General features: G+C 55.8%; 1 protein-coding gene across 1 annotated transcript in view; it reads right to left on the bottom strand.

Annotated features, from left to right (window-relative positions):
• Positions 1 to 14,361, bottom strand: part of Tmem132e (transmembrane protein 132E) — a 49,158-nt gene extending 34,797 nt beyond the window's left edge. The window contains exon 1 of the mRNA XM_077800434.1: positions 14,295 to 14,361. Coding sequence (XP_077656560.1) covers positions 14,295 to 14,361 — 67 coding nt within the window. The remainder of the gene's footprint in view (positions 1 to 14,294) is intronic.
• Positions 14,362 to 27,124: the final 12,763 nt, after the last annotated feature.

The following is a 27,124-nucleotide window of genomic DNA, read 5'->3' as shown; positions in this document are numbered from 1 at the left end:
TCTGGCAGACAGTAGGAATTCAGAAAAGCTTGGAAGCATGAATGAACGAGCGAGACCTCAGTCTAGCGGTCAGGACCTAGGTTTCTAAGTCGCAATTTGAGATGCAGAACAAGGAAAGCCAGAATCAGACATGGGCCTCAGGGTGTCCCCCAAGCCCTGCCAGAGGGAATTCCCCACTGATGGGGCGAGCCTAGCCTCTTCTGGGGGCATCTCTAGTGTGACAGAGGCAGGCTTCTCTGGAGGAGTCCTCGGATGGATCAGGGAGGCACAGCTGTCCCTAGGAGTCCCCAGTGTGGTGGAGCAGGCTGAAGGGAAGGGGTGGATGTTCTTGCCCCAGGAGCTCCCTGTCAGATGGAGGTCACAGCCCTGACCTTGGCCTTCCCCTGACTGAGGGAGGAGGCCAGGCCCAGGGTGCGAGGCTGATTTTCTGCTTTCTGGCCTTGGAGCTGAGGAGCCCTGCGTCTGGATGCCCTGCAGGAAGAAGCCGGGAGCTGTGGCCAGGCTGGCAGGAGAGCCATCGGCATTCCGGTCAGGCAGCCAGTGGCTGAGTTATTATTATTTCTTTTTTTTTTTTTTTTTTTTGAGCTACTTAGAGCAATTTACAGAAATCATTTAGGGGCTGTTTAGGGAGAAGAGAAAAGATGAAGACTTTTAAAGGCAGGGCCCCGGGAAGGTTTTATGCAAATCAGCTTTGCAGGGACGTGAGGACCAGTCTAGATTCCCAGAGGGGAGCGGGGCAGGAGCCTCAGGGCTCTGGTCCCTGGAATAGCTGGGAACCATGGAAAGGGATCAGGGGGAGCCTGTATTGGACCTGGGCTGAGCAGGGAGCCGGCTTCCCGGCTAAGCCAGCTGCTCCAGGCTCTGTCTCCCCTTCTGTGTATGGGGCATCCTACAGGAGCCCAGCTGACGGCCCTGGGACCAAGCTGAATGGGTAAGACACTGGGGGCCAGAGGCAGAGCCTTGGGACCCATCACCCCAGAGAGGAGAAATCACTCTTTTTAGGCTGGACAAGGACACAACTGGCCTTGGCTGGGCAGGATCAGAGTCTGAGCTGGATGCCTGGGAGCACAGGTTGTGTGTGTGTGTGTGTGTGTGTGTGTGTGTGTAGGTGCAGGCGCGCACACACACACACACACACACACACACACACGATGTGAAAGGGGAGTGGCGGGGGTCACAGAGAGGGGAGTAGTGGGGGAAAAACGAGAAAACAGTCACATATTTAGCGAAGCTGTCCCCATGGTCCCCACCTCCTGCTACTTGCGATGTGGTTAACGGAGATCGAATCTGGGCACCCCATGCCCACACCATGCCTTCTGGGGTGCATCTCCCAGATATAGCCCCCCTGGGGAAGCTGGAGGTGGGGGTGAACTCAAACTCAGTGACAGGCCTGGGAGTCAGGAATCTGGGTCTTCAACCTGCCGTGGCAACTCCTGACTGCTGGGTGACCTGGGTTAAGATCATTCCCCTCTCTGGGGCTTAGTCCCTCATCTTTAAGACAGGGATGGTTCCAGGTGAGAGGGGCATGGAGTCCCCTTCTTGTTTCCCTGGTGTAAGTTTTTTTTTGACTGTAGGGACCTTGCCTCACGGAGCGGCCCCTCTGTGCCACTGTCCGGAGAGACTGCAAGTGTAAATGGTCTGCAGGACAGCTCCCCAGACCCCACCCACAGTAGGGAGGCTCGGGCTGCTCTTTCTTTCCAGTGGCTGGTCCCCAGGATGCAGCCCTAACATCCGCTCTTTCAGCTAAGATTAATGGTGAGCCTCAGCTCCACAATCCATGGAGTCCCCTCAGTCTAAACTTAGGGAGCACAGGTAACTTTGGCCAAGGAGTCCCTGCAGAAGCTCCTGACTCCTGGGGTGTATTTTTTTTTCCTTTGGCTTTGGAAATTGAACACTAGACCACTGAGCCACATCTCCAGCCCTGTTTTGTATTTTATTTAGAGACAGGGTCTCACTGAGTTGCTTAGCACCTCACTTTTGCTGAGGCTGGCTCTGAACTCTTGATCCTCCTGCCTCAGCCTCTGGAGCCGCTGAGACTGCAGGTGTGTGCCACCGCGCCCGGCCAGGCTGCGTTCTTTGCCAGCACCACTGCAATAGCTGGGTGGGAAGGCTCTGGGCAAAATGTCCACCCCTGGAGCTGCTGGAGCTCAGCCTGCCGGCAGCTCACACAGATTTTGGCAGTGGTTGCTGCAAAACGACAAGAATCCCACCAGATCCACTTCAAAGCCCCAGTGAGTCCAGGTGTTCTGGCACCTCTGCCCACCCTGGCATGGATTGCATTCCACTGGCATTGCTCACATCCTTGCCCCGTGACAAGGGGAACTGTACCTTCATCAGCGCACATACATGCCTGGCGTTTGCTGCAGTGCTTGGTGATGAGGAAATGTCCAAAAACATGCACTAAATAAAACAATGGCTACCATTTATTGAACACGTACTATAAGCCAAGCACTGCCCCAAGTCCAGAACCAGCATAAACTTATTTATTCCTTCTAATAACTCCATGAAGAACATAGTCCTCATTCCCATCGTTTAAAGGTATAAATGGTTCTACAGAGAAGTTAAGTGATTTCCCCAAGGTCACACAGCTAGGATTTGGCCGGCCAATGTGCTACTGAATAAGTGAATGCAGGAATAAATTCTTCACCTCTGGTCCCTGTCACCCATTTAACTACCCATCTGTCTTCCTAGTGGCTCTCTGGGTGGAAAGGGTGAGAGGATGGGAAGGAGTCACCTCCACGATTTATTCTTTCATCTCACAAATACGTGCCGAGTGTTTCTGGTTGGGCTCTGGTTCTGATGTTGGGGCACAGAAGCGAACAAGACTCACGTGGCCCCTGCTCACGGGGGGCTTCCATTCCAAAGGGGGTCAGTGTGCAGACCAGTGGACACATACCCAAGTAACATGCCACACGACGGAAAACAGAGTGGAATGAGGGGAAAGAGGTGTCCAGGCAGGGCACCAGATGAGAAGGCCGGGCAGCAAGACCAGGTCCCCACGGCTCTGTGCCTGGCATGCTGGGGACGGCAAAGAAACCATCACGGCTGCAAATGAGCAGCATGGAGAGGTGGGGTCCAGAAGGGGACAACTGAAGGGACTTTGGCCTTCACTCCTGGTGAGGCGAAGATGCTGAGCAGAAGCGGGCTCGACCTGACCCGTGGTTTCCAGGGGGACAGGGTCTCCGGGGTGGGGGAAGCTGGGCACCTCCTCCTCAGCCCTGGACAGAGCTGCTGGACTAGATGGGAGTCGCGGTGGCTAGCATGAACCACACCCGCGCTGGGCAGGGCTGGGCAAGGCAGGACAGGGCAGGGGACTTCCAAGGAGGCCTGCAGGGAGGGGCCTGGGCCCAGCTCACCAGAGCCAGGGTGTGACTCCTGGGGAGAGAGCCACAGGGCCTCGGGCAGCAGCCAGCCCTGTGCCCGCAGCACTGGCCCCGGGCAGCCTGGCTTACTGGACCCCAGATGTGCTGCTGGGGAGCATCAGGAGCACGAGGACCAGATAGGAAAGAAGGGACCCTGGCGCAGGACTCCACGCGGAATGTGAGGTGACACGACAAATCTTTGGATACATTGGTTCAAATGAAGGATTAAAATCAGTGTCCGCTGTTTCTTTTTCTCATGTGAAGACTAGCAATGTTTTAAATCAGACCCGCGGCTCCTGTTCTGTCTCTTCTGGACGGGGCAGACGCCACCCAGCAGCCTGGACGTTCAGGACAGGGACACTGAACTCCATCTGGAGGAGGGAAGGGTTTGTCCCCACACACAGCTGGTCTGCGAGCCAGGAGTGGAGTGAACAGCCAGATAGAGGGAGAACGTGGCGAGCAGGATGGAGCAGGCTTGTTTGAGGTGACCCCTTCGGCCAGCAACACCGTGGACCGTCAGTGACCATGGTGACCATATATTGGGCCGACTGTGCAAGGCAGGGCCAAACCGCTGCTGCCCACTCAACAGCCACACAGGACAGGCAGGTATCTCCTCCCATTGTTGTCAGATGAGGAAACTGAGATGGAAGAGTGGCATGCGCAGGGCCACCTGTCCCCAGCCAGGAGTGGAGGAGCAAGCCCCGGGCCAGGACCTTCAAGGGCCAGGCTGCAGGACCTGGGGAGGCCTGGGCTCCATTGCAGAGACTCCCCGTGACCCTGAGCCTGACATGCCAAATGGGCTGCCTGCGCCGGCCTAGGGTCCCAGCCTTAGGGGCTACCATGGCAGGGGGCACCATCGGGAAGCAGTGGCATGGCCATCCAGGTACTGGATGTTGTGGCCGGAAGCTGGAGCCAGGGAGCGTCCTCCACCCCAACAGGCTGCAGAGGCGCTGGCACTGTGGGCCGAGGCCTGGGGCTGCTTTCTGGGGAGGAAAGGAGGAGGGAGAAAGGAACAGGGGCCGGCCGCTGGCCACTGCTTTTAAAATCCAGGAGCATGTTGCTAGGAGTCACCAAGGGAAAATAAAAGATCCCAAACAAAACAAAAACCCAACCACCAGAAAACGGCTCTCCGGGAAGCCCCCGGCACTGTCTGCTCAGCTTCTGGGTGGTGAATCCACCACCGTTCTCTGGCACCTGGGCTCCTGGGGCCTACACACTGACAGGTCTTGCTGTTGGGCCCTCTGGCTGACGGCTGGGTGTGGAGTGAGGAGGAGGGAGGTCCTGTCTCTCTGGGCTCCCTTACTTGGCCACCTTCCCCAGGACTCCTGAATGCAGGATGAGGACATCCGTGCACCTGCGGCGGCTGGGACTGCTGGGAGCGGTAGGCAAGTCTCTTGTGTTCTCCAGGCCTTGGCTGCTAAAATAATGAGTGCACTTGCAAATGCTGAGCCTCCACCATGTGAGCTGCCTGCCTCCTCCATTTGCCACCCGGCCTCACAGAGGTGGAGACCAGGGAACAGAAGGGCCATCAGGCCGGAAGCGCTGTCAGGCCGCTGCTCAGTGGCAGAGGAGGTTCTCACACTCAGACCGCTTCCCTGGATCTAAAGCGGGCTCCTTGCCATGCAGCGGTATCTTGGATGACTTCTCACGGTCATTCCCATTTGGAGACCCCCCGACTCCCAGAGGGGGGCTGCTGCGGCAAATTCCTTCCGCTTTATACCAATCTGCAAACTGACCCCTGACCCAATAATTATTGGGACCCCTGCTCTGATCATTGCCATTCCCCCTTCTAACCCTTCCAGGCCTCCCCAGCATTCCACTGATCATGAGGTCACAGTCCTGAGAGGCCTTAAGAACGTCCAAGTCAACCACGTCCCTGGGCAGACAGCCTCATAGCCTGCACTTGCCACCGACATCCCTGGCTTCCCCACCCTGCACTCTGAATGCTCTAAGGCCGGTAGCTATTTTTGCCCTGTGTTTCTGTCCTTCTCAGGGAATCAGACCCAGGAGATGCTGAGTGTCCAGCCTTCTGCAGCAGAATCTGAGCCTGGCTGTGGGCTCTTGGAGTGACACCTCTTCCTTGAAGCCTCCCCTGAGCCCCTCTGACCGTTACGGAATTTTCCTTTCCCTCCCTCCCCCCACAACACTCTGTGTCCCTTCCACAGTGTCTGCGGCTCTGCATTTGATCACAATCTCTGCAGACGGAGCTCATCTCCCTGGGACGCCCCATTAGAAGCTCCCTACGGGCAGGCGGTACATTTCCTTCATCTTTCCACTCAACCCGGGGCCTGGCATGCGCTTGTAAAATTAACAGCAACAATATTGACAAATGTCGTTTTTGCACATCGACTGTGTGCTAAGTGTGACTCTAAATATTTGGCATGTCCTAATACATTGAATCATCATAGCAACCTTCCTTATAGATGGGGTAATTTCATAATCATTTGCAAATGAGGAAACCGAAGCACAGAGAGGTTAAATAACTTGCCCCACACCACACAGGGTTTGACTAAGATGAGCAGTTTGGTTCCAGAGCTGAGTGCAGGGAAAGGGTGAAGGGGGTGGAGAGCCATAAAGGGGGGGGGGAGCCATAAATGTCTCCACTATGTGGAATCAGAGCAGGGTTGCTGCTAGCCCTGGGGGGTTGCACTGAGTGGCACACAGTAGGTGCTCAGTAATAATGGACTATTAAGATAACGAGACAGTTCAATGGCTGCTCAGACACAGGTGTGCGGCTGGTGGGGGCTGGAGGCTGAGGAGACTATCCCAGGCAGGAGGACTGGCAGTGCCCACCTGGCTCTCACCCCGCCACTTCCGCCAGCTCCAGCCGCCTGTCCCCAGCCTTCAGACCTCTCATGCCTGGGCTGGCGGCTGGCAGTTTTTCTCCTGCCGAGAACAGCCATAGAAAATTGAGATCATTTCTCTGCCGTGCTGGCAGCTGAGAAAATGGCAATTTTTCCTATTTCCAATCCAAGAGTTCCTTCCTATTGGACAAAGGCCCCATGAGCCTGTCGGGCCAGGGGAGAGTATGGGTCACCCCTGGGCAGGTCACCTCCGACGAGGCGTGGGCTGCAGTGGTCATGCAGTGGCAGGAGGAGGGGGCCACCAACCAAGACCCCTGTGGGTGTCAAACAGGGGCAGTTGGCGAGGTCCCAGCAGCAGATGACCTAGTTGCTGCAGGCTGCTCGGGGACTCAAAGGAAATAGGGCTTTGCAGTCCTTGAACTCAAGAGCCTCCAGTTCATCATGCCCCCAATCAAGAGTGGCAGCAAAATAGACCCAGCATGTGTGTGTCACCCCCACGTCCCCTTAGAAGTGGAGTTTCTGTAAAGGTAGATGATTTGTTAAAAATATTAAAATTTGTGATGGGTGTAGTGGCTCATGCTTATAATCCCAGCAGCTCAGGAGGCTGAGGCAGGAGGACCCTGAGTTCAAAACCAGCCTCAGCAACAGCGAGGCGCTAAGCAACTCAGAGAGACCCTGTCTCTAAATAAACTACAAAATAGGGCTGGGGGTGTGGATCAGTGGTTGAGTGCCCCCGAGTTCAATCCCCTGTAACTGCCTCCCCTCAAAAAAATAAAATAAAATTTGTGAAAGAAATGGGAAGTCGCTTAGCATCCCAAATGCGCTGCAGAGGACAGCTGGCCTGTGGGCTCCACCAGGATGGCTCCCCATCGCTCTCAGCTTGCAAGCTAGCTTTCTCTCCAGGGCCTCTGGGCCCTGTAAGACCCACCCACTCACCCACCCACCCATCATGGCACTCCAGCCCCTCTGGCTTCCCTTCTGCTCCTTGAATGGTCAAGCCCGCGCCCCAGGACTCTGACACTGGCTGCTGCCTCTGCCCTTGGGCTCTCTCAGGTACAGATGTGTGGCTCTCACTCAGTGCACATCCTCCCCTGCCCCCGTCTCTGCTGGGTGATGCTTCATCCAATGGTCATTCGCTTTGATGCTAAACATCTCTCCCCAACGCACACGCTCCTCAGAGTTCCCAATCCCCTTACCCTACTTTTTGCCTTCTAACATATATAACTGACTTATTGGAAAGATTCATTCCCCACCTCTGCCTTCCCTTCCCCCACGATGCAGGTAGGTTCCCTGAGGGCAGGGGTTTTGTTGTGCCCACTGATCATGGCAGCGCCCCAGCTGAACACCTGTTGGGTGACAGGTGGGGGCATCCGTGTGCACATTCATGGATTCCTCTGGCCCATTACCAAATGCTTGCTTCTCGTCAGACACCCCTGGGTGGGCAGTGGCTGCGAAGCCATCACTCCCTGTCTGTGTCCATGTGAGCCTAGGGCCGGTGGGGAAGCCTAATGAAAAGCACAGCAAATCTGCTCGGGAGAGAATCGTGTGGTCTTCTCTGGTGGACGTGCTGTGGCTCGGGAGCTGGGCAGGTGATGGGTGGGAAGGTGCTCGGGTCAGAGGGGGCAGCAGGCGCAGAAGCTCTGACATGGGAAAGAGCATGAGTCGTCCAGGAGAGGGGGGGGGAGGGCAGCTCCAGGTGAGGCTGGAGGAACCCCCACGGGGTGGACCCTGTCTCTGTGGCTCATTCTGTGCTTAGTCCCTCTTTGCAGGACACGGAGAGGTTTGCTAAGAAGACTTCCCTGTGCGCGCTCAGAAAACCTGACTTCCAAAGCTGGTGAGGCCAGGGCTCTGTGAAATGGGGACCACAGGGCTACCTGCACGCTGCGGCCACCATGAGCGTCAAGTGGATCTGAACCGCACAGGCGGCTGGAACTCTCCACCAGGCGGTGTGGGACCGCGGCTGAGCAGGCGCGCACTGAGCATGCGCCTCTCTTCTGGCTCCCACCGACACCTTGCTCCCGCCGTGACAAGTCTGCTGCATCATCTGAACCAAGTTGCCAAAAATACATCCACTTCTGGGCCAGAGCCAGGCTCCCCACAGCCCCCAGGTCTCAGGGCCGGGGCGGGAGGACCGCAAGGGAGGGCCCCTCCAACCTCTGAGCAAAGGGGCGTCTCTCCCACCAGACGCGCGGCAAGCAGGCGACCATGGCCACCTGTGCAGGTTGCTCATCAGATGGGCCTCTGTGGAGAGGAGGCTGCCTCTCTTGTCAAATGGGGTGCTCCCTGAGGGCACCCCACCTCTTCTCCTCTCCTTCAGTAAAACAGAGAGGCTGCCACCCAGTGCAGCGTGGCTCTCCTGTTTGAAGCTGGTCCCTGCTAGGGCTATGATCCTGGGGAGGGGTCTGAGGCAGAGGGGAGGCGTAACCTGGCTGTCTGCTCTCCCTGGGACCAGGGTCTTCCCTGGAGGTCCCCATGTTGTTGGGCCTGGAAGTCTTAGATAGAGATGCCTCTGGGAACCTGACTGCTTTAAGAGACATCCATCCATCCTGGTGACCATGGGCACACTGTTCTCTCAGCCCCTCCTAGGATCAGGAGAGAGATGGGCCCCGGGAGACAGAATAAGCCAAGAAACCCCACACCAGCCAGTCCACATGTCCTCACTGCTCCCAGTTTGAACTGATTAGGAAAGTCATTTATGCCAAGAGAGTCTCCAGTCACTCATCCCCATAGGCCATAGGTGTGGGTGAGAATGCAGTGGGAAGGACTCGAGTTGGATAAAAAGGAGAACTTTCCAAAGGCAGATAATTATTTAGATAATTTAGGCAAAAAAAAAAAAAAAGATTTTCTTCAATTATCTTTTCTACCCCCATTTTTTTTTGCACTGAATAATTCATTCTTGCATTCATTCATTTGTGCAATAAGCACTGAATTATCTAGGTAATTGCTCCCATTTTCCACTCCATCCTGCTGGGCTGTCTGTTAGCCAGCAGAGCCTGGGGTGCCGGGGTGTGTGGGGAGGGGGTTAGGAGAGAGGGGGGCTAAAAGGAGCAAAGGGAAGAGTGGAAAGGGGACGGTCACTTCTGAACTTGAAGCCTGTGGGTGCTGAGGGTGCTCTCAGGGCTGGCTTGTTCCCCTGTGACCGTGCTGGTCTCACTTCTCAGGACCCCCTCCCTGGGCTGTCCATTTGTCCCCCAGAGACTGGTGTGTGTGGCTGGCTGAGTGCTGGTGCTCTGTGACACCCTGCTTCATCCTTGGGGATGGCTGGAGATGGCCCAGCCGGCTGAATGGCTGATAACAAGTCCTGCCTTTCTTAGGATTTAAAAAGACAAGAGAAGGAAAATAGGAAAGGACATTTATTTTCTTGGAAAAAAAATATATATATACGCACACAACCGGTTCATTAATTTCTTATTAAAATTCCGTGTTGAGCACGGGCGAGGAAGGAGTGGGGGAGACCCAGGGGAAGGGGCAGGAGGAGATCATCCCTGCTTGTTAGCGCCCGCTGAGGGCTCCCATGGAGGGAGGCCCAGGAAGGTGAGGGGTGCTGAGGGGGCTTCTCATCACCAAGCAAGGGTGGGACTGGGCCTGGACAGCTCCTCCTCCCCTCTGCAATGGCAGAGGAGGAAAAGAGGTCTCAGGGAGGAGCGAGATTCCTGGGGCCACGCAGCAAGTCTCGATGACAGTCCGTGTTTGAACCCAGGTGTCCTGCATCCTGGGGGCCGTGGCTTCAAACGGCTTTGCCATGGCGAGAACCCAGGGCTGCCTGGTCTCTGCAACTGGGCCTGGAGCTCGTGATGGGAGCTGGGAGGGAGACCCAACCCCTCTGGGTTTCTTTTTTAGTGCTTGGTCAGGTTGATTAAGGAACGCTACAGTGATGGATGGCCTCCCCTGCTAGGTCAGAGGCTGGCTGGAGACTGGAAGCCTCTCTGGAAGAGGCTGTGGAGAGGGAGGATGGCTGGGCTGGGGGGGCTTGCCGTCAACCCAGGAGCCCTGTTCAGGCTGATTCCAGGATTAACTTGGGGGGGTGACCTTGGTCAGCCCTTGGCCCTGTGTGTCCATTTCCTCAGCCATCCAGTGGTTGGATGTGGTGGCTTGTGGATGTCATTATATGACGTGCAGGGAACAAAGCGAGACCCTGCCCAGGGCAGGCAGTGGGCCAGGCCCTGGGGGTGGGGGGCAGCCCCTCTCTGGTCTGGTTTCTGCAGCAGCATCACACCTGCCCCCAGCCCCAGGGGTCCGTGGGGGCTTATCTGGCCCCCAGCAGGGCCCCGGAAACACCTTGAGAGCCCACAGGGGCCGCACCTCCTGCAGCCAAGCACCCAGCCATCCTCAGAACAGATTCCAATAAAGCTCATTTTCTGCCACCAAGTTTATAACACATCTCCACCTACTGGCCTCAAACATTAACAAGGCTGTGTGGTGGCACTGGGCTCCATGTGGCCAGGAGGAGCAGGGGTGTGGGAGGAGGGAGGCAGCACACACCTGGCTCCCAGCAGCGGGGACACCCCAGCCTGGTCCAGTCCTCCTGCATCTCCAAAGGAGGCCCCGGCTTGGGTCATCAGAGGAATGGAATGGGGAGCATGGACACAGCCTGGGGAGAAACTCTGGGCTTCTGGGCCAGGGGCCACATGCACTTGAGTTCATGCACTCAGAACAATGGGGGACACTGGCATTTATATCCTGAGACCATGTCATAACACGACACCTGAGACCCATGTGTCTTGTAGATGCCACTCCAGGGGCATGGCATGGGCCTGCTCCTTCCTCTTGTTCTCTTCCTAGCGTCCCTGCCTGTCTCCTCCCCTGTCCCTCTTCTGCCCCAGGGCCCAGAGCTCTCTCCCTTGCCTCATCCATTTCTTCTGAGCACCTATTATGTGTGAAGCACTGGAGTGAGAGGCAAAGACATGGAAGATGTGACTGACTCCTGACCTCGAAGCAGGAGGTAAACATGCCCATGCACATGCTTCCTGTGTGTGCCCAGCCTGGCTCAGTCCCCCAAAGGCAGGAGGATATGCAGAGGCGGCACCAAGACAGCTCTAGTACTTCTGTTGGGGCAGGAGGGCTGCTAGAGAGAGCAGTCACTGGGACATCTAGGGAGACTCCCCGGAGGAGGTGATAACTGAACTGTGATTTGAAGGGTAGGAAATGATTTCTGGAGGAAGGGTGATCCAGATGGAGAGAACGGCATGTGGAAAGCAAAAAGGCAGGAGAGTGAAGAGTGACGCCTCATGAGGTACATGGAGGATGGAAAGGTGTGTACCAGACATGAAGATGTCCATAGGGACATGTCCATGGAGGGTGTTGGACACAGGGCAAAGCTGACTAAGGCAGCTGATATGATCAGCTCTGCCACAGACTGAACCATCACCTGGTCCTCCCAAACTCACATTCAAACTAAATATGGAGGAGAGTCTCCCCAAAGACAGAATCAAGAAAATGGCCTTCACAGATGATCTCTGGAAGAGGCCTTGAGACTGGCTACAGTGTAGGGGACCCAGATGCCCCCACCATCTACCCTTTGAGCTGAGCTGGGCCCTGAAAGGGAATGGGGGGGGTGTCTCTGCCCAGCAGTCCTGGCAGAAAGAGAGGAGGGTATGGATGGGCCAGAAACCACACTGCCCGTGGAAGGTGGGGACATGAGGGAAGGAGGCCAAGGTCACCCTGCCCAGTGGCGCCAGAGTCAGACAGAAACCCAGGCTACTTGCCTCCAGACTGTCTGTGTGGTCAGAACCCTGTGGCCCCAGGATCCTGCCAGGCGTCGAACAACTGCACCTGCCCCTCCACCCCCACAGCATCCTGGATCACCCAGAAAACCCAACCATGAATGAGGCGTGAGATTAAGTCCATGTGCCTTCCTTATCAGAGGAAATGGTTGGCGGAATGGCCATCAGGCAGCCTTGGAGGAGGAAGGGCCAGGGGACTTTTTTTTTCAGGGGGAGGTTTCTTTTATTTGGGCCTTTCCCATTCGGGGGATCCCCAAGTTTTAAGCATCTTCCCCAGAGCAGAGGGGAGACTCAGACATGGGATGGGGAAGAGGCCCCGTGTCTCAGGGGAGGAGGGGCTTAGAGAGGGAGTCAGACAGTCAGGAGGCGGAAGCCTGCCCCACCTCAAGTGTTTTCTTCCTGCAGCCAGGTCCTGAGCCCCATGCGTGCAGCACTGGGCTAGCAGTGGCTGTGTGACAGAGGAAAATGCCACGGTTCTGCTCACTGCTCCAGGACCACCAGCAGGGAGACCCCTGGGTTCCAAAGGAAAACCAGAGGCAGAGAGCAAACAGTCCCAGGCATTTGCAGGCAGCAGCCAAGGCCCACCTGGAACTGGAGCCTAAAAAGCAGACAAGATGCTGGCAGGTGACAGAGGGGGAAAGAAATTTAGTGCCAAACTGAGGAATTAGGAAGGGGTGGGTCGGTGGAGACCTAAGGACAGTGTTTGAGCTGCGTGAGGTCTTAACTGGGTTTCTTAACTGGGATGGAAATGCAAAATGCAAAGGTGGGGAGAACCATGCCTAGACCCAGTCCTGAGCTCCCAGGTTTCCTCCTGCTGGGCACTTGGATTCCATGCTCACCAGGGCTAGTCACCAGCAGCTCGAAGCTCCAGTGTACAGAGGAGCCCTCCTCTACCCCTTTCCCATCCTCAGTCTTGCAAACCCCAGCAGGCAGAGATTTGGGGTTCAGCTGCACTCCCAGCCGCCCCACCCACTTCCACCTACCCCGGGCTGGCGCTTGCCCTGCCCATTGCTCTCCTAGTAGAGAACTGAGGTTTGCTATCACTGGTGAACTGAAGGCAAAACAGCCCCATGGAGTCACTCCCCACGGGGAACAACCAATCCCCATTCATAGAGAACGGTCAGCCGACTCCCCTCCCCCTCCTGGCCCCAGGACCCTTGGATTCTGAGAGACCATTCTTTTTCTTATTCTTTCAACCTTGAGAATGCGCCCTGGTCAGGGTGAGGGAGGCCGCTGGTTAGAGACCTTGGGCACACACATGGCACGCTTAGGCAGGCTCCTAGGGACTGGGCAGCTCTGGGCAAAAGCTGAGCATGGCACAAGGAGAGTCTTCCTCCAACGTGGAGAGGCCACTACCCCCTCCGTCAAGTCCCTCTCCATCCTGTCCGAGGCTCACCCTCAGCGTGGGGTATCGAAACCTTCTTCACCCCGCCCTTGCTGGTTAGGGAAATGTGTCCCGGGCCTGTTGGATACACGTTGGGAAGGGCAGAGGCTGCTCTTCTCCATTCTCCTCTCTCGGGTCCTCTCCCTCTCCCTTCTCCTCTTGGAGCATCTCCAGCTTGCGGAAGGCCCGCCGCAGCCACCTTCCGTCTGGTCTGAGTTACCACGCTGGGGGGCTATTCAGAGACCCTCTGTCCCCCATCCGTGTCCCCCTTGTCCCACAGCCAAAGCGCGCCAGCCCGGCCCCTCCCTCTCCCACCCCTTTCCCGAGGAGCCCGGGGCGAGCCTGGGGAGCAGACGCAACAGATTGCAGAAAGCGAGAGCGCGGAGCCCGCTCCCTCCGCGCGCCCTGCCTGCGCCCACTGCCCAAACCCCCGCCTCCTGGCTCCGATAAGCCGGCCATTTAGATGCAGCTCACAGGACCGCGGGCGGCCGGGCGGCCGCGGCTCCCGGGGCCCTGTCAGTCCACTTCCCTTCTCCAGGACCGCCGCAGGAAGCCAGACAGCGGGCCGCGCGGCCCCGCACCCGCCTGCGCGCCAGCGGCCAAAGAAGATGCGATTGCTCGGATCCCAACAGCCCCCCGCCCGGCCCGCTGCAGGGGGAACCGCGGGTGGGGAGGCTGGAAGGCGATCCAGCAGACCCCTCTAGATTACCGTAGGCGGACACGCCCCCAGGTTCTCGGGTTTAGACCCTTCTTTTTAACCCTGGGAGAAATGGAGCGAACCCTCCCCCCCAGCCCTTTTCCTGGGCCGGGCTCGGTCCCCTCCGCGGGTCTCGAGCTTCAGCTCCCTCCAGAGGGCTTAGGGGCCGGCGATAACTCAAGCTGCAGCCCAAGACGCCAGGCTGGGAGCGGCGGCAGAGTCCGGGGGGTAGAGATAGGGGTTCTCCTTTCTCCGGTCCTCCCTGTGCCCCCTCCAGTGGCGCCCGCCGCATCTTCACCCCCGAGTCTGCGCCGCGACACTTACCGTGGGCGAGCAGCGCCGAAAGGCAGAGCAGGGCGGCGCCGCCGCGGCCCGACATCCCTGGGGCCATAGCCGAGGCGGGGCGAAGGGGTCCGAGGGGACAACAGTCGACGATGACTTGGCCCCAGGATGGGCTTGGTCACATCCAACTCAGTGTGGCGGTGGCGCCTAGCTGTCTCTGCAGAAGCTTTGGTGACCAAGGAGCGCAATTCGGGGACACTTTGCGGGGAGGGGGCGTCCCAGGCGCCGCTGGCTACACCCTCGGAGCTGGTGGGGGCGCAGCTCCGGGCGGGAGGAGCCTCCACCTCCCTCGGCTGGTGCCCCCTGCAGGATCTGTGAGGCGAGGGGGGAGCCGCACGTGCAGTCCCGGGGCCCGGTGGCCGCGGACGTCCCGGGGGCTGCCTAGAGACCAGCGCCGAATCCCCTGGCCCCGCGGCCCAGCTCAAATTTGAACTCACTTGAGGGTGCAGATTGCCGACGGAAGCCCCGATTTCCTTGGTTTCGGTGGTAACCCCACATGGAGAGCGCAGCTTTCTTCCTCCAAGAGCCCTGCTGCAGCCTCAGTATAAAAATCCTAGGTCGGGTGCAAATGAATGATTTCTTTCGCAAAGAGAAAATCAAGGCAACTTTAATCCATCCAGAGAAGGAAAAGTTTCCGTGCAGTACTGAGACGGGCGACGTGGATCGCCACCACCCTAGGCGACGCCCAGACGGAATGCCCGAGGCGGGTGGCCAGATGTTTGTCCCCTTGCAGGGCTCGCTCCTGGACTCCAGCGCTCTCTCTCACGTCTCGACCAGGGCCCGCGCTCATCACAGGCAGGCCCCGCGCCTCCTGGCCCGGCAGCAGCTTGGTGTCTGGGGCTAGGGTGGTGCGGCCAGAACCGGCTGCCCCAGAGGAGATGAGATGGGGCTTAGAGAAACGAGGGAGCGGTAAAGCCAGCTAATGCGCCCTGATCCGAGCCCTTCCTACCCAGAGCATCGACTCCAGCCTCCAGACCACAAACGTTGTAGGATCGAGAGGGGCTCCGCCAACCCTCTGCAGCTCCCGGCCTCCCCTCCCCGGTCTCGCTGTATCAGCAGAGAGGCGCGCTGCCCCGCCTCGCTCCTCGCCTTCCCTGGGGGGAACCTGCACAAACCTTGAACTTTTCCGGGGTTCAGACTCTCCGACGTCTCCTGCTCCCCGCCGCCCCCGCCCTGTCCCTGGACGCCCGCTCTCCTGCTGTCTCAGTGCAGCAGGGCATCGGCTCTCGCTCTCTCGGAGTCAGTTTGGGCGAAAGGATCGCCGCACCAGTCCCGGCTGCGGGTGGCGAGACACGGGCGCCGAGCCAGCGGCCAGGGCACCCGGCACCTGCGCAGCCTCGGGCCGGGGAGGCGGCAGCTGATGCCTATTGGGCGGAACAGAAAGGTGCCAGCAGCGGGGCCGGCTCCCCATGGACGTGTGTAGGGGGAGTAGAAGAATCAAGGAGCTATAAGGAAGAGGAGGCGGGGGGAACCACAGTTGCACGAAGCCGTCGCCACCGCCGCCACCGCCTCCTCGGCGCTCGCGCCGGCTGCTCCACCGTAAAATACTCGGGAGACACACTCGCGCTCGCCGCCCTCCTCCTGGGTCGAGGATTCAGCGCCCACCGGAGCAGTAGCGGGCGCAGAGCTTGGCGCTCGCTCCCCTCCTTCCCCTCCCCTCCCAGATTCCCCATGGTCACGTGGCCTGGAGCGCGCGGCCCAAGGCTCGCGCGCCACGGAGGCTCCCTCCGCCCCAGCTCCCCCTCGTCTGTCCACGTGTCCATTCCGCATTCCCAGCCTGGGGGCGCGCGCGGCTCCTTAATGAGACTCGGGCAAGAGTCGACCCAGCGATTCCGTTCTCCGTTCTCCTCGCTTTTACGTTTCATTTTTCCTCCCTGACGCAGGCTAGCGCTGGGACCCAAGTGGGGTTGGCTGGCTGCAGCAGTTGCGTTTCTCTCCGGGACATGCCACCGCAGTCGCTGATGTCCCTTTTCAAAGGATGCAAGCTCCTCGCTGGGTATCGGAGGTGTTCTACAGTCGTTCGGCCAGAGGCGCGGGTAGGGGGCACCCTACCCCCACCACCAGGGTCTGCGTGGGGCTTCCCAGGGCACTGGTGGGAATCAGTCTAGCTGCCGCGCCCAGGAGCTCTCGGGCTCAGCTTCGTGCTGGGATGTGCCAGGGTCCCAGCTCCTGGTAGATCCAGTCCTCTGGCAGCAGGGGGTGGAGGCCAGAGAGGAGCGACTGCCAGCTTACAGGTTGTTTTGCAAACCTTTAAAGGGGCTTGGAGTTGGGGCGAGGAACTGCCCTTCTTGCACTCTTGCACAGTCACCCAGGCAAGCGCTGATGAGGGGGAGGGGTGGATGGGATGGCAGTTCATTCCCACCATTAGGCCCTTTCCATTAGTTCACAACCAAGATCAGACCGGACAAGTCAACCGTCAACGGTCAATCAAGCATTGGATCAATAGCAATGATTTTGTAGCATCATTGGGCATCATGCCCCAACCCCCAGAGGCCTGTTCTCAATCCTGCTCTACTCTGGAGGAAAAGGGTCTTCAGTCCTATGCCCCTCTTTGCGGGGGAGCATGGGTCTTGAAGATTACCCCTCCATAACCCTGCACTCAACTAGAATGGAGAGTGTGGGGTGAGACAGGTCTGAACAATGCTGCTTGGGGTACTCAGTTCCAACCCCTATCTGCCTGACTCAGCCCTCTAGACCCTATGAACTTCCTTTTCATCCAGGAAAGCGACATTTTTTTTTCTTTGTTTTGTTTTGGAAAATGGCTCCAGAAAGCCCCCCCCTTCCCTGGCTGCTGTCTGTCCCTGCCTCAGCTTGCCTGCAGGAGCCCCTCCCCCACACCCACATCTGTCTGGAGCTGGAGATGTAGTGTGGGGAGGGTTGGCCGGGCTCTTGGAGGCCCTGGGGATGGAAGGTGCTGGAGTAGTCAAAGAAGATGATTCTCATTAGGCCCTAATGCCTGATGGCAATTAATGTCACCCAAGGGCTTATTAACCATCCCACTGAGAGGCAAGCCAGCAATCAGGCTGTATGTGTGGGAGTAGGGGGAGAGACCCACCTCCTGAGTCTGGAGAGGACTCCAAGAAGAGAGGAAAGAAGGGGGTCCTTCCACCCCTGCCCACCCACCTGATTGGAGAGGACATGGGATCTGAGGATGGCCAGAGGGAAGAGATAAGGCTGCTGCCCCCCCCCCCCCCCCCCCCGGCGAAGTGGATCAAATGTTCCTTCTTCACAATTCTTGCAATTTCCACAGGAGCTGGAGGGCCAGTGGTTCAGCCCACTCTAGAAGCTGAGCACAGTGTTCTGGCCAAGGTATCCAGGAACTCAGACACAGGCTTCTTCTCCCCGCCCCTGACTCAGTTTCCCCTCCTTCCTCCCTCTCTTTCACAACAGTACTGTGATGATCACCAATATCAAAAACATTATAGGTACAACAGTGAGCCAGAAAGAACTAGCCCTTGTTCCCATTCTACATTTAGAAGGGAACTTACTTTCTAGAAGGGAAGGCAGACGCTAAACTTATAATTGAATACAGGGGTGATGCCTGGAGTTATATGCTTTGGCTCATCTTACGCGGAAGACAGGGGCCCATATCAGGAAGGGGTGAAGGTGGCCCCTGTGCTCTTTAGCAGACACCATTTCAGCCCTGTTCTTTCTGTATCTCCTACGTGGATCTACTGTTGATGGACTGGGAGCCTCCTTTCCTGTCCGTGTGTCTGATGTCACCCTGAGATCATCCTCCAAATGCTGGGTGTCTCTCCTCCTTGCCTTGGAGAAGTAAAGGACTGCGGATACCCACCTGGGGACTAGAATAACCAGTGACTCCAACATCAGTGCCCTGTGGAACTGCTCCTTTTGGCAGTGCACACTCCAGGGTTCAGGGAGAAAGCAATTGGCATGAAGAGGGTACTGCCAGCTGCTCCAACTTTCCCATCTCACAGGGGCTTACCCGGTGCTTTACCTCTGCCTTGCCTACCAGACCAAAAAGATGCCCTTGGCTTCACCTGGGAGTCCTAATCATGGATTCTCAACCACCACGCCACTGGAGCCTGGAGAGGGGCAGGTCACTGGAGCAGTTCCACCAGATGGAGCCCAGGCTCAGGGGAGGAGCCATGCCAAATAACACCTTTTTAACTTTCTGCTTTCCCTTCCTGGCTGGGGTGGAGTGTCTTTCTGAATAGAAGATTGGCAGTGGTTGGGGGTCGTCTCAATTTCTAGCTCCTGGGATGCCTGGAACAGCCCTCGCCTCCTTCCAAGTAGATGGACAGATGGCGGAGTTCAGACCCCTGCAGGGATGCCTATCAAGGGCCCAGACTGAAACTAGAACCCACTTCCTCCCCTGCCCAGCCTGCCCCACAGTGGACCTTCACAGCATGCCGTTCAGCCCAGCCCTGGTTGTCAGGATACCTGCTAACGGAAGACAGAACAAACCAATGTGGCACATCACTAAGAGGATGTTCCTAGGATCACTATGGAGCCCCAGTCTTTTTTTCAGCTACAGGAGGACTCCAGATGTCCTGAGTTAGCCCTCTCATTTTACAGCTGCAAAAATTAAGGCCCATTAATTCAATCGACTTATTAAATACTTTGAATTTTTATTGAACTCTAATTTTAGGTATGAAGCATTGTGCTAGGCGCTAGAATGCATAGGTTGAACAAGACCGCCAAGACCCAGATGGTACCAGTTCAAGAGCATCAACAAACCCATATTGAGAACCTAGTAATACTAATAGCTAATATTAATGAGGGCTTTTTATATGCCAGGCACCCAGACAGGCATTTTGCATGCATTAACTGGGTCCTCACAACAACGCTCTTAAATAAATACTATTATTATTGCCATTTCCAGATGAGAAAACCGAGGCTCAGAGAAAGTAAGTTCATTGTCTAGGGTCATGCAGCTAGAAAGCAGTAGCACCACAGTTCAAAACCAGAGGAATGTGATTGCAAAGCCCAGCGATGTAGCCCACTTAACACTTCCAGGTGATGTGTAATGGCTCAGGATTACGTAGGTGATAGGGCCACCATCTCTCCCTGGACATGCTTATGGAACTCTAGGCTTAAACAGGACATTCATCTCAGGGAGGGCAGTGTGGTGAAGGAGGTCAGCACAGGGTCTCTGGCAGCAAGGGGTCTCTGAAGAGAGGGCAGTGCTGTCTGCATCACTGACCTAAGAAGCTTGGCCTCTCACCTCTTTTTCTTGGCACCCAGACTCACACCTACATGCTGTTAGATCTATATCCAGTTTAGCATACAGTTGTGCAGACATTTGGCGAGCCTAACAGTCACCCAGCCTACCCTGCAGCTGGACCTCTTTGCCCCCTAGCTCGAATTCCAGGACCACTGCTGACCCACAGGTCAGAAGGACAGCAGCTAAGGGCAGTGGACATAATGGCCCAGGCTGTGGGTTTCCCAAGTGGATACCTGGTTCCGGTTCTGAAAGATGAGGTAACCTACTAGTCTGCACCAGCTTCCATTACAAAATACCACACACTGGGTCACTTAAACAAGTTCATTTCTGGAAGCTGAAAGTCTAAGATCAAGGTGCTGTTAGGTTGGTTTCTCCAAAGTCTCTTCCCTAGACTGCCAGATGGATACACTCCTGCCGTGTCTTCGTATGGTCATTTATCTGTGCTCATGGATCCCTAGTGTCTCTTCCTCTTCTTATAAGAACACCAGTCGTATTGGATTAGGGCTTCATGCTAATGACCCCATTTCAACTTAATCACCTCTTTTAAAACCTGATGTCCAAATACAATTGCATTCTGAGTTATTTGGAGCTGGGATTCCAACATGTCAATTTCAGGGGGATATGGCTCATGACCGGGACTATAATTGGTCATCCAAACTGAGATAATTTTGAGAATCAAAAGGGGTGCTATTAATTGTTACCTTGGAATGGCAGCCTTAAGTGGACCATTCAGGACACACTGGAACATATGGTTGCCTAACATCCTGGCCCTGCCACGCACTCTGCAGCCTCGCTTTCAACGGCATCTCTCTCAAGCCCTGAGCACATTACCCTCTGCTCAATTTCCCTCTGCATCTTGAGCACCCAGTCATCTCTACACAGTAAATCCTGCCCCCCATGGAGACCTGTTCTCAATTTAGGATTATAGGTCAGAATCTACCTGCTTCTATTTTTGTAGATAAGAAACCCAAGGTCCGTAGAGAGCTGGTGATGGACCCGAGGTCACAAAGTCAGTTAGTTACCAACTCAGACAGCAATATAATCCTCCATCAGGATGGGCCTGGTCCACACTGTGCCCACACCCAAGTTCCCTCACCAGGCTCAGCTTTGCTGTAGACTTGGGAAACCATCTTCTCTTTCCTGAAGGGAATGAGGCTCCCTAGATGATTGATTCAGAGGTTTAGCCCTGGTCAGTGTGGATGTTGGTTCTGCTCAGACCTTGGATTCTAGTTCTAGTCGTTGTATTGATATCACTCATTTATTTTCACCTTGGACTTGTTTCCTCTGTGAAGCCTTCCTCAACACTTCCCCGGCCAACACTCCTATTCTGTGCACCCATAGGCCCTGTGTCTCCTGCATCTAAGCATCTATCAGGTTGTGTTGATTTGTCTGTCTCTTCTTCTGCATAGGAGACCCAGGAAGGTAGGAAGTCTGTGTTGTCCTCATCCTTCTATGCCCCTGGCCTGACATCTCTATAGAACTCAGTTACTGGTCATTGAAAAGTGAGCTGTCAATCACCTCTTATGTGCTCAGAGTTCTGTTAGATGAGTGAATTGGTCCCTGGCCTTAGGGAGCACAGGGTATACAGTCCATGGTGGCAGTGAGTGCCGCCACAGAGGGAAGCATATGGATATCTGGTTCAGCCTAGGGTACAGGTGTGGTTGGATAAGGGAAGGCTTCCTGGAGGAGGTGATTTTGAGTGGCACTGAAGAAAGACAAGTTGTCACAAGCCAGGGGAAGTGGCGAGAAGAGGGAGCAGAGAGGAGATACAGGAAGAGGGAGTACATTTCATAAGCCTGGTACATGAGGGAGCTGGATTTCAGCACCTCTGAGAGCTGGGGTGGAGCTGGGGAAGGAGGCTGGAGAGGCACGCGGGCACACCGTCCCCAGGCACAGAGGCACCTGCCTGGGCTGGCACGCATGCTCAGAGCTGCTATATTCAGTCACAACTTCACACATAAAGGCCAAAGACACTGGGAGGCTTACAAAGCATTTGAGCAGCACATGTGTCTGCACATGCACACCCCAATTCTTGCACTCTTGTGCAACTCTTGTGACCCTTGGAACCATCTGTTCACAGGTCTTTTTACTCTCATTTCCTTAGAATCTCCACCTTTAGTCCCTCTTTAGACAGCAGTGTCCTTCCACTCCCACCCATGCCACTCTGACCCTGGCTGCTCCCTTTCCCTTCTGCACACATGGGCAGTAAGCTGGGACCACCCTGGGCTCCCAGCCAAGGGAGGATTTGGACCTGGGCCATGCAGGCTGGATGCTGCTCTCCCCCTCCATCCCTCCCCACCCCACCCCCTTCCAGCTCCACTTAATTCCAGGGCAAAGCACTGGCCAAACACACACACACACACACACACAGAGAGAGAGAGAGAGAGAGAGAGAGAGAGAGAGAGAGAGAGGCTCTATCTCTGCCACAGCCCAGCAGCTAAATGGCAGCAGACTCTCCTGTGCTGCTGCCCATGACCCCGTGCAGCTGTCGAGCCAACTCTGCCTGGCCCCTGTGGTTGGCACCACCTAAGCACTGGGTGGTGAATGCCAGTCGGGGCTGCTGGGGAAGGTGGAGGAGGAGGAGCCAAGCCTGGACTGGGGAGGAGGCCAGTGCCCCCGGGAGGGGAAGCCCTGTCAATGCAGACACTACGTCTGGATAGGCGGTCCAAGCCCTCTGGGTCTCCGTGAGCCTTAGTGGGTGTCACAGCAGTGGGTACTTCCCCTGGCTTCCCACAGGGCTCTCATTTCAGGACTGGAGTCAAAACCAGGTTCCCCTTCCTGTTCTCCCAAGATGGGAATTCTGGCTTCAGGTTCCCTGCCCTCCCTCCCAAATCGAATCCTCGGATCTCTTACGTCTCAGTGTTGCTCTGGAGCCTTCTACTCCTTCCCACTGCCTGCAGGATTAATTCCAGTGCCCCAGATTGGCACGGAGGGCTTGACACAACCTCCCAGCCTATCCCCACCTCGACCCACTCTCCCCCCTCCCCATGAGCTGTGCCTTTCTCTCCCTGGAGCCCTGGGCCAGGCATTCGCTGGGAGCACACCTGTTCCTCCTTCCTTCTCTTTTTGTGGAGGCTTTTCTTCCAAGCCTGATCCTACCACCCCCAGATGGAATCAATCACTGTCTGCCTCATCGTTAGAATTCACCCCGTCTCTGTCTTAGCTTCCTCTATTCACTTATAAAATCCTTAAGGACAAGGACTATATTCTGCTCAACTTTAAATCTCCCACAACACTGGACACAGTACCGTCCATGAAATAAATGTGCCTAAATGTTTATCGAGCAGATGAATGAATGGGTGGCGGGCAAAAGAGGAAATATTTTGGAGGTCAATGCCCTGCATGGTCTTGGGGGACTCTATTCGTTATTCCTCTGAAACTTCACTGTAATCCTGAGTGACATGTAAATATTATCTCCCTTTAGAGAGAAGGAAGAGGAGGCTCAGAGAGGCAAAGTAACTTGTTCCAGGCTACCCAGCCAGGAAAGGGGCACAGCTGGGATTCTATTCAAAATCTGCTTCCAGAGCCTGGGTCCAATTCACCTGCTCTGAGCACATCTAATTACAAATGCCTCTGGGGCTGATGTTCTGGGACGTCCCATGACCAACCTAGAATCCACCAGCAGGGAACACTCAAAGGAAGTCCGGGGCATCTGTAGAGTGATTTTCTTAGCTGAGGTCCCACTCCTGTCCTGGATGAAGCTGGATCCAGCTGGATGAAGCTATGTTCTAGGCTGCAGCACAGAACAGAGAGATGGATGTTCCCTGGTCTTATGGGGGCCTCATTTCCACCAGTCCTGGGTGGTTCCTAGGGTAGGCTTCTACTGGATGGTTCTGAACCCAACTCCTGGAGCCAGATGGCCTGAAGTTCAAATCCTGCTCCTGCTGTCCACCCCCTGTGTGATCTTGTACAACTAACTTAACGTCAGGTGCTCAGTTTCTCTTCTGTAAACGGGGATATTGACAGTCACTCAGTACTTGGGGGCCTGCGCCAGCTCATGGCAGGTACTCTATTGTGAATGCTGGTTACCACGATCATCCACACCCTATTCCTGCTCTGAGATGCAAGCCCCGAAGGACTCACCTCCTTGCCCAGTCGTCTCCATCTTGCTGTGTGCTCTGGACAGGTTGCTGCGCGCTGCCGGGTGAGACAGGGAAACCAAACCGGGCAGGGAGAATAGTTCCAAGGAAAGCCAAATCAGAGCGACTTTTGTGGTGACAAATGCTTAATAATAACTTTACAAATCTAGTTGAATTACTATGAATAACAAGCCTCTTTTTTTTTCCTCCTTCTTCTTTTTTTTTTTTTTAATGTGTATGGATACCGCTCCCGTCTCCCAGAGAGAACACAGCTACAACCCTGAAATCCACCCAAAAGAATCATTACTGGGAAAACAAACTAAAAATAACCCCCAAAGGGAAGAGTGCCAGCTCAGAAGCGTCTCTTTGGAGGTGGGGGCGTCCAAGGCAACTTTGCTGCTGCTTCTGGGGTGAGAGATGCTAATTTTTAGAATGCTATTTGCCTCCGAGCCTGCAGTCTGAACCCCCAGGCCACCTTTAACAGTCCTCCTGGGCATCCGGCCCCTGTGCCATCATCTGGTGGCTCAAGGAAGGGTGTGGCAGGTGCAGGGGCTCCATTCCCGGTCCTCGAGACTGGCTCGGTTACTACCCTTGGAGACCTGGACTGTTCTGCTTGGCCTCATTTTCACTTCCAGACAAGTTCCCATTTTTCCAGGTAGAGAAAGGAGCCTCAGAGAGGCTGCGTCACTGGTTCAAGGGCATGCAGTTGGAATTTGAACTCAGGCCAGGTCGGCCTGAGGATCATCATGAAGGTCCCTCTAGGAAGAGGTGTATGGAGGGGCTTAGCTGCTCCTGACCTGCACATTAGGGGTGCATGGGGGTGGGGTTCTCCATGGGAAGGAGCCCATGTCTGCCCTTCAGATGGCACTTTCCAAGGCAGGTGCTTTGCCTCCAAGGTCATGGACAGACCGAATCTTGCCTGAGTCTCTTCGCTGATGCTCCCCCACAAGGCAGGGCTGAGTCTTTGCATCCGAAAGGGGGTTCCAGAGGGCAGGACTCCTGCTTAGTCTGGAACATCCTCCAGGTAAGGCTGTGTCCCATTAGTGTCTGGAGGAAGTCTCATAGCAAGGTCCTCTCCCCTCTCCACCGCCACCTCTCAGATTGGGGACTGCCTCATGGAAGAGCTGAATGTCCCCTGTCAGGCCAGGTCCCCCTTGCCAGGGGTCTTCACCTACATCTAACCCAGTCCTGTTAGACCCTGACCTTGATCTCTCTTCCCTCCACTTGCCACCTGGATTCTGGAGTCTCCAATTGACGAGTGACAGCTGACTAATGGGAAGGGCAGTGGGATAAACATGGGGCTCTCCTTGTGGCTACCAAGGCTGTTTGTCTCTGCACAGAGATGAATGCTTGTCCCTGGGAAAGCTGATGGCTTTTCTTCCTGAGAGCACTGCAGCTCCCTGTGATTGAAATGTGTCCCTGTGGTGATGAGGCCCACTCTGGGGATGAGAGGATTGCGGGTCCCCCGCTGCCCGGCCCTATAGGCTCTGTCCATCCGGGCAAGATAGATGACGTTATTCCAAGCCGAGATGATGCAACCAAGGTCAGAGTGAAGTGCTTAATTGGAATGTCAGGGGCTGGGGCCTGACTCTGCAGGGAGTGATTGATTCCAGAGAGGTGCCCATCAAAAATGCAGCCACAGCAGCGGGAGGAGGTGCGGAGGGGATCTGTGAGTGACCCAGGCGAGTTCGGGGCAGTGGGAGGCTACCAGGCCCTGCCAGCGTCTACAGTGAGGAGACCCAGCAGGCCCCTGCATCGGTCAGGGACTCTGGCTCCTCCAAAGGGGAAACTGAGGCACGATATGAGAGGCATGGCTGGGACGAGGATACAGGAGCTTCACAGTTCAGCTTTCAGTTCTGTGGCCAAATGGCTCTGTCCTTCCTACTCCTCATCCCTCAGATCCCCCGACGGGTCCTGGTCCCTTCCCTGTGCTAAGGAAGAGGCTGCAGGAGGAGCGTGTGGTCACCCAGTGCATAGAGAGACTGCTGCCCACTCATGACCTCACTCCTGTGGCTCCAGCCTGTGGGGGACTGGCAGGGTGGCAGCAGAGTTTAGAAGTCACTGAAAGGCACCCTCATCTCTGCATAGTAGGAAGCTCTTCTCCCAGGCTCCAGAGACTGAGGGGCACTCTCATGTGAGGGAGATGGGCTGAGAGCCGCCGGGCCTGGTACCCCATGAGCAGCCCTCTTCCTCCCCACCATGGTTTCAACCCAGGAAGTGAGGAAGAGCTTGGCATGGGCAGCCAGCAGGGCTCTGACTACCCGGCCTTTTGCCTTCAAAAGTTGACGGCAGGGTGGTGCAGAATGGAAGGAGGCCAAGGCAGGGAACTGAGATCTCCCTGGTATAAATAGCCTCTGGAGTGTGCTTGTCCTCCTCGCCTGGACGGAAGAGTGAGCGGAGGGAAGAAGGAGCTGGGGAGGTGGTCAGGGAGGGCTGCGAGGCTGCAGGGGTGGAGGGGTTACACACAGGCTCCGTGGCAGTGGCACCTTCAGGGGCTGGGGGAGAGGGGTGGGCTGCAGGTCCTGGAGCCTAGATCTGAGATCTGGGGAGACGTGAGAAGATTGGAGGCTGGTCTAGGACAGAGTGGGGAGATGTTTCTGGAGGAGAGGAGAGGGGGATTGCTCGCTGGGAACACATACACTGCTTCACACCTCGGTACCAGGAGGCCGGATCCAGGGTACTGCATTTGTTGTTGTGAACATGATCATCATCATCAACTAGCATCGCCATTGTCACAGTTCTTGTCACCATGATCACCATCACCACCATCATCACCAACATCACCACCATCATCATCGCCATCACCATCATCACTACCACCATCACCATCATCACCATCACCATTACTACCACTACCGTCAACACTATTACCACCACCGCCATCATCACCACTGTCACATCACACTTCTGTCACCACCACTATCTCCATGATTGCCATCATCACTACCATCAGCAGCATCAATAGCACCACCATTATCACCATCATCACCATCATCACCACCATCACCATCATCACCATCATCATTACTACCATTACCATCATCACCACTGTCACCACCACACTTCCATCACCACCACTGTCACCGTGATTGCCGTCATCATCACCATCAGCATCATCAACAGCACCACCATTAACATCACCATCATCATCATCAACATCACCATTATCACCATCATTACACCATCATCACCACCATCGTCATCATCACCATCACTCCCATTATGATCATCATCAAGATAATTGTCATCCCTAGTAATTAGTCACTGTCCTCATCCTGCTCTCCATTCCTGTGTAGTGCTTTATAATTTAGTTCAAAGCACTTGTACATCCTTCCACAAGTAAGAAATGAGCAGGCAGGGGTGTCTAGTTATCTCCATTTCACGGAAGAGGAAACCAATGTTCAGAAATGGTAAGTGACAGGCTCAAAGTGAAGTGGCATGTATGCAGATAACCATCACCAGAACTGAGTTCTTTTCTACTGGTCCAGAGGTCGGCATCCTAGACCAGCTGCCATAGGGTCACCATCAGCCCCCTTCTCTGCTCA

Source organism: Urocitellus parryii, chromosome 7, assembly GCF_045843805.1.
Source record: "Urocitellus parryii isolate mUroPar1 chromosome 7, mUroPar1.hap1, whole genome shotgun sequence".
In the NCBI taxonomy this organism is placed as follows: domain Eukaryota; kingdom Metazoa; phylum Chordata; class Mammalia; order Rodentia; family Sciuridae; genus Urocitellus; species Urocitellus parryii.
The sequence above is the reverse complement of the archived record's forward strand: the minus strand, read 5'-3'. Positions and strand labels throughout refer to the sequence as shown.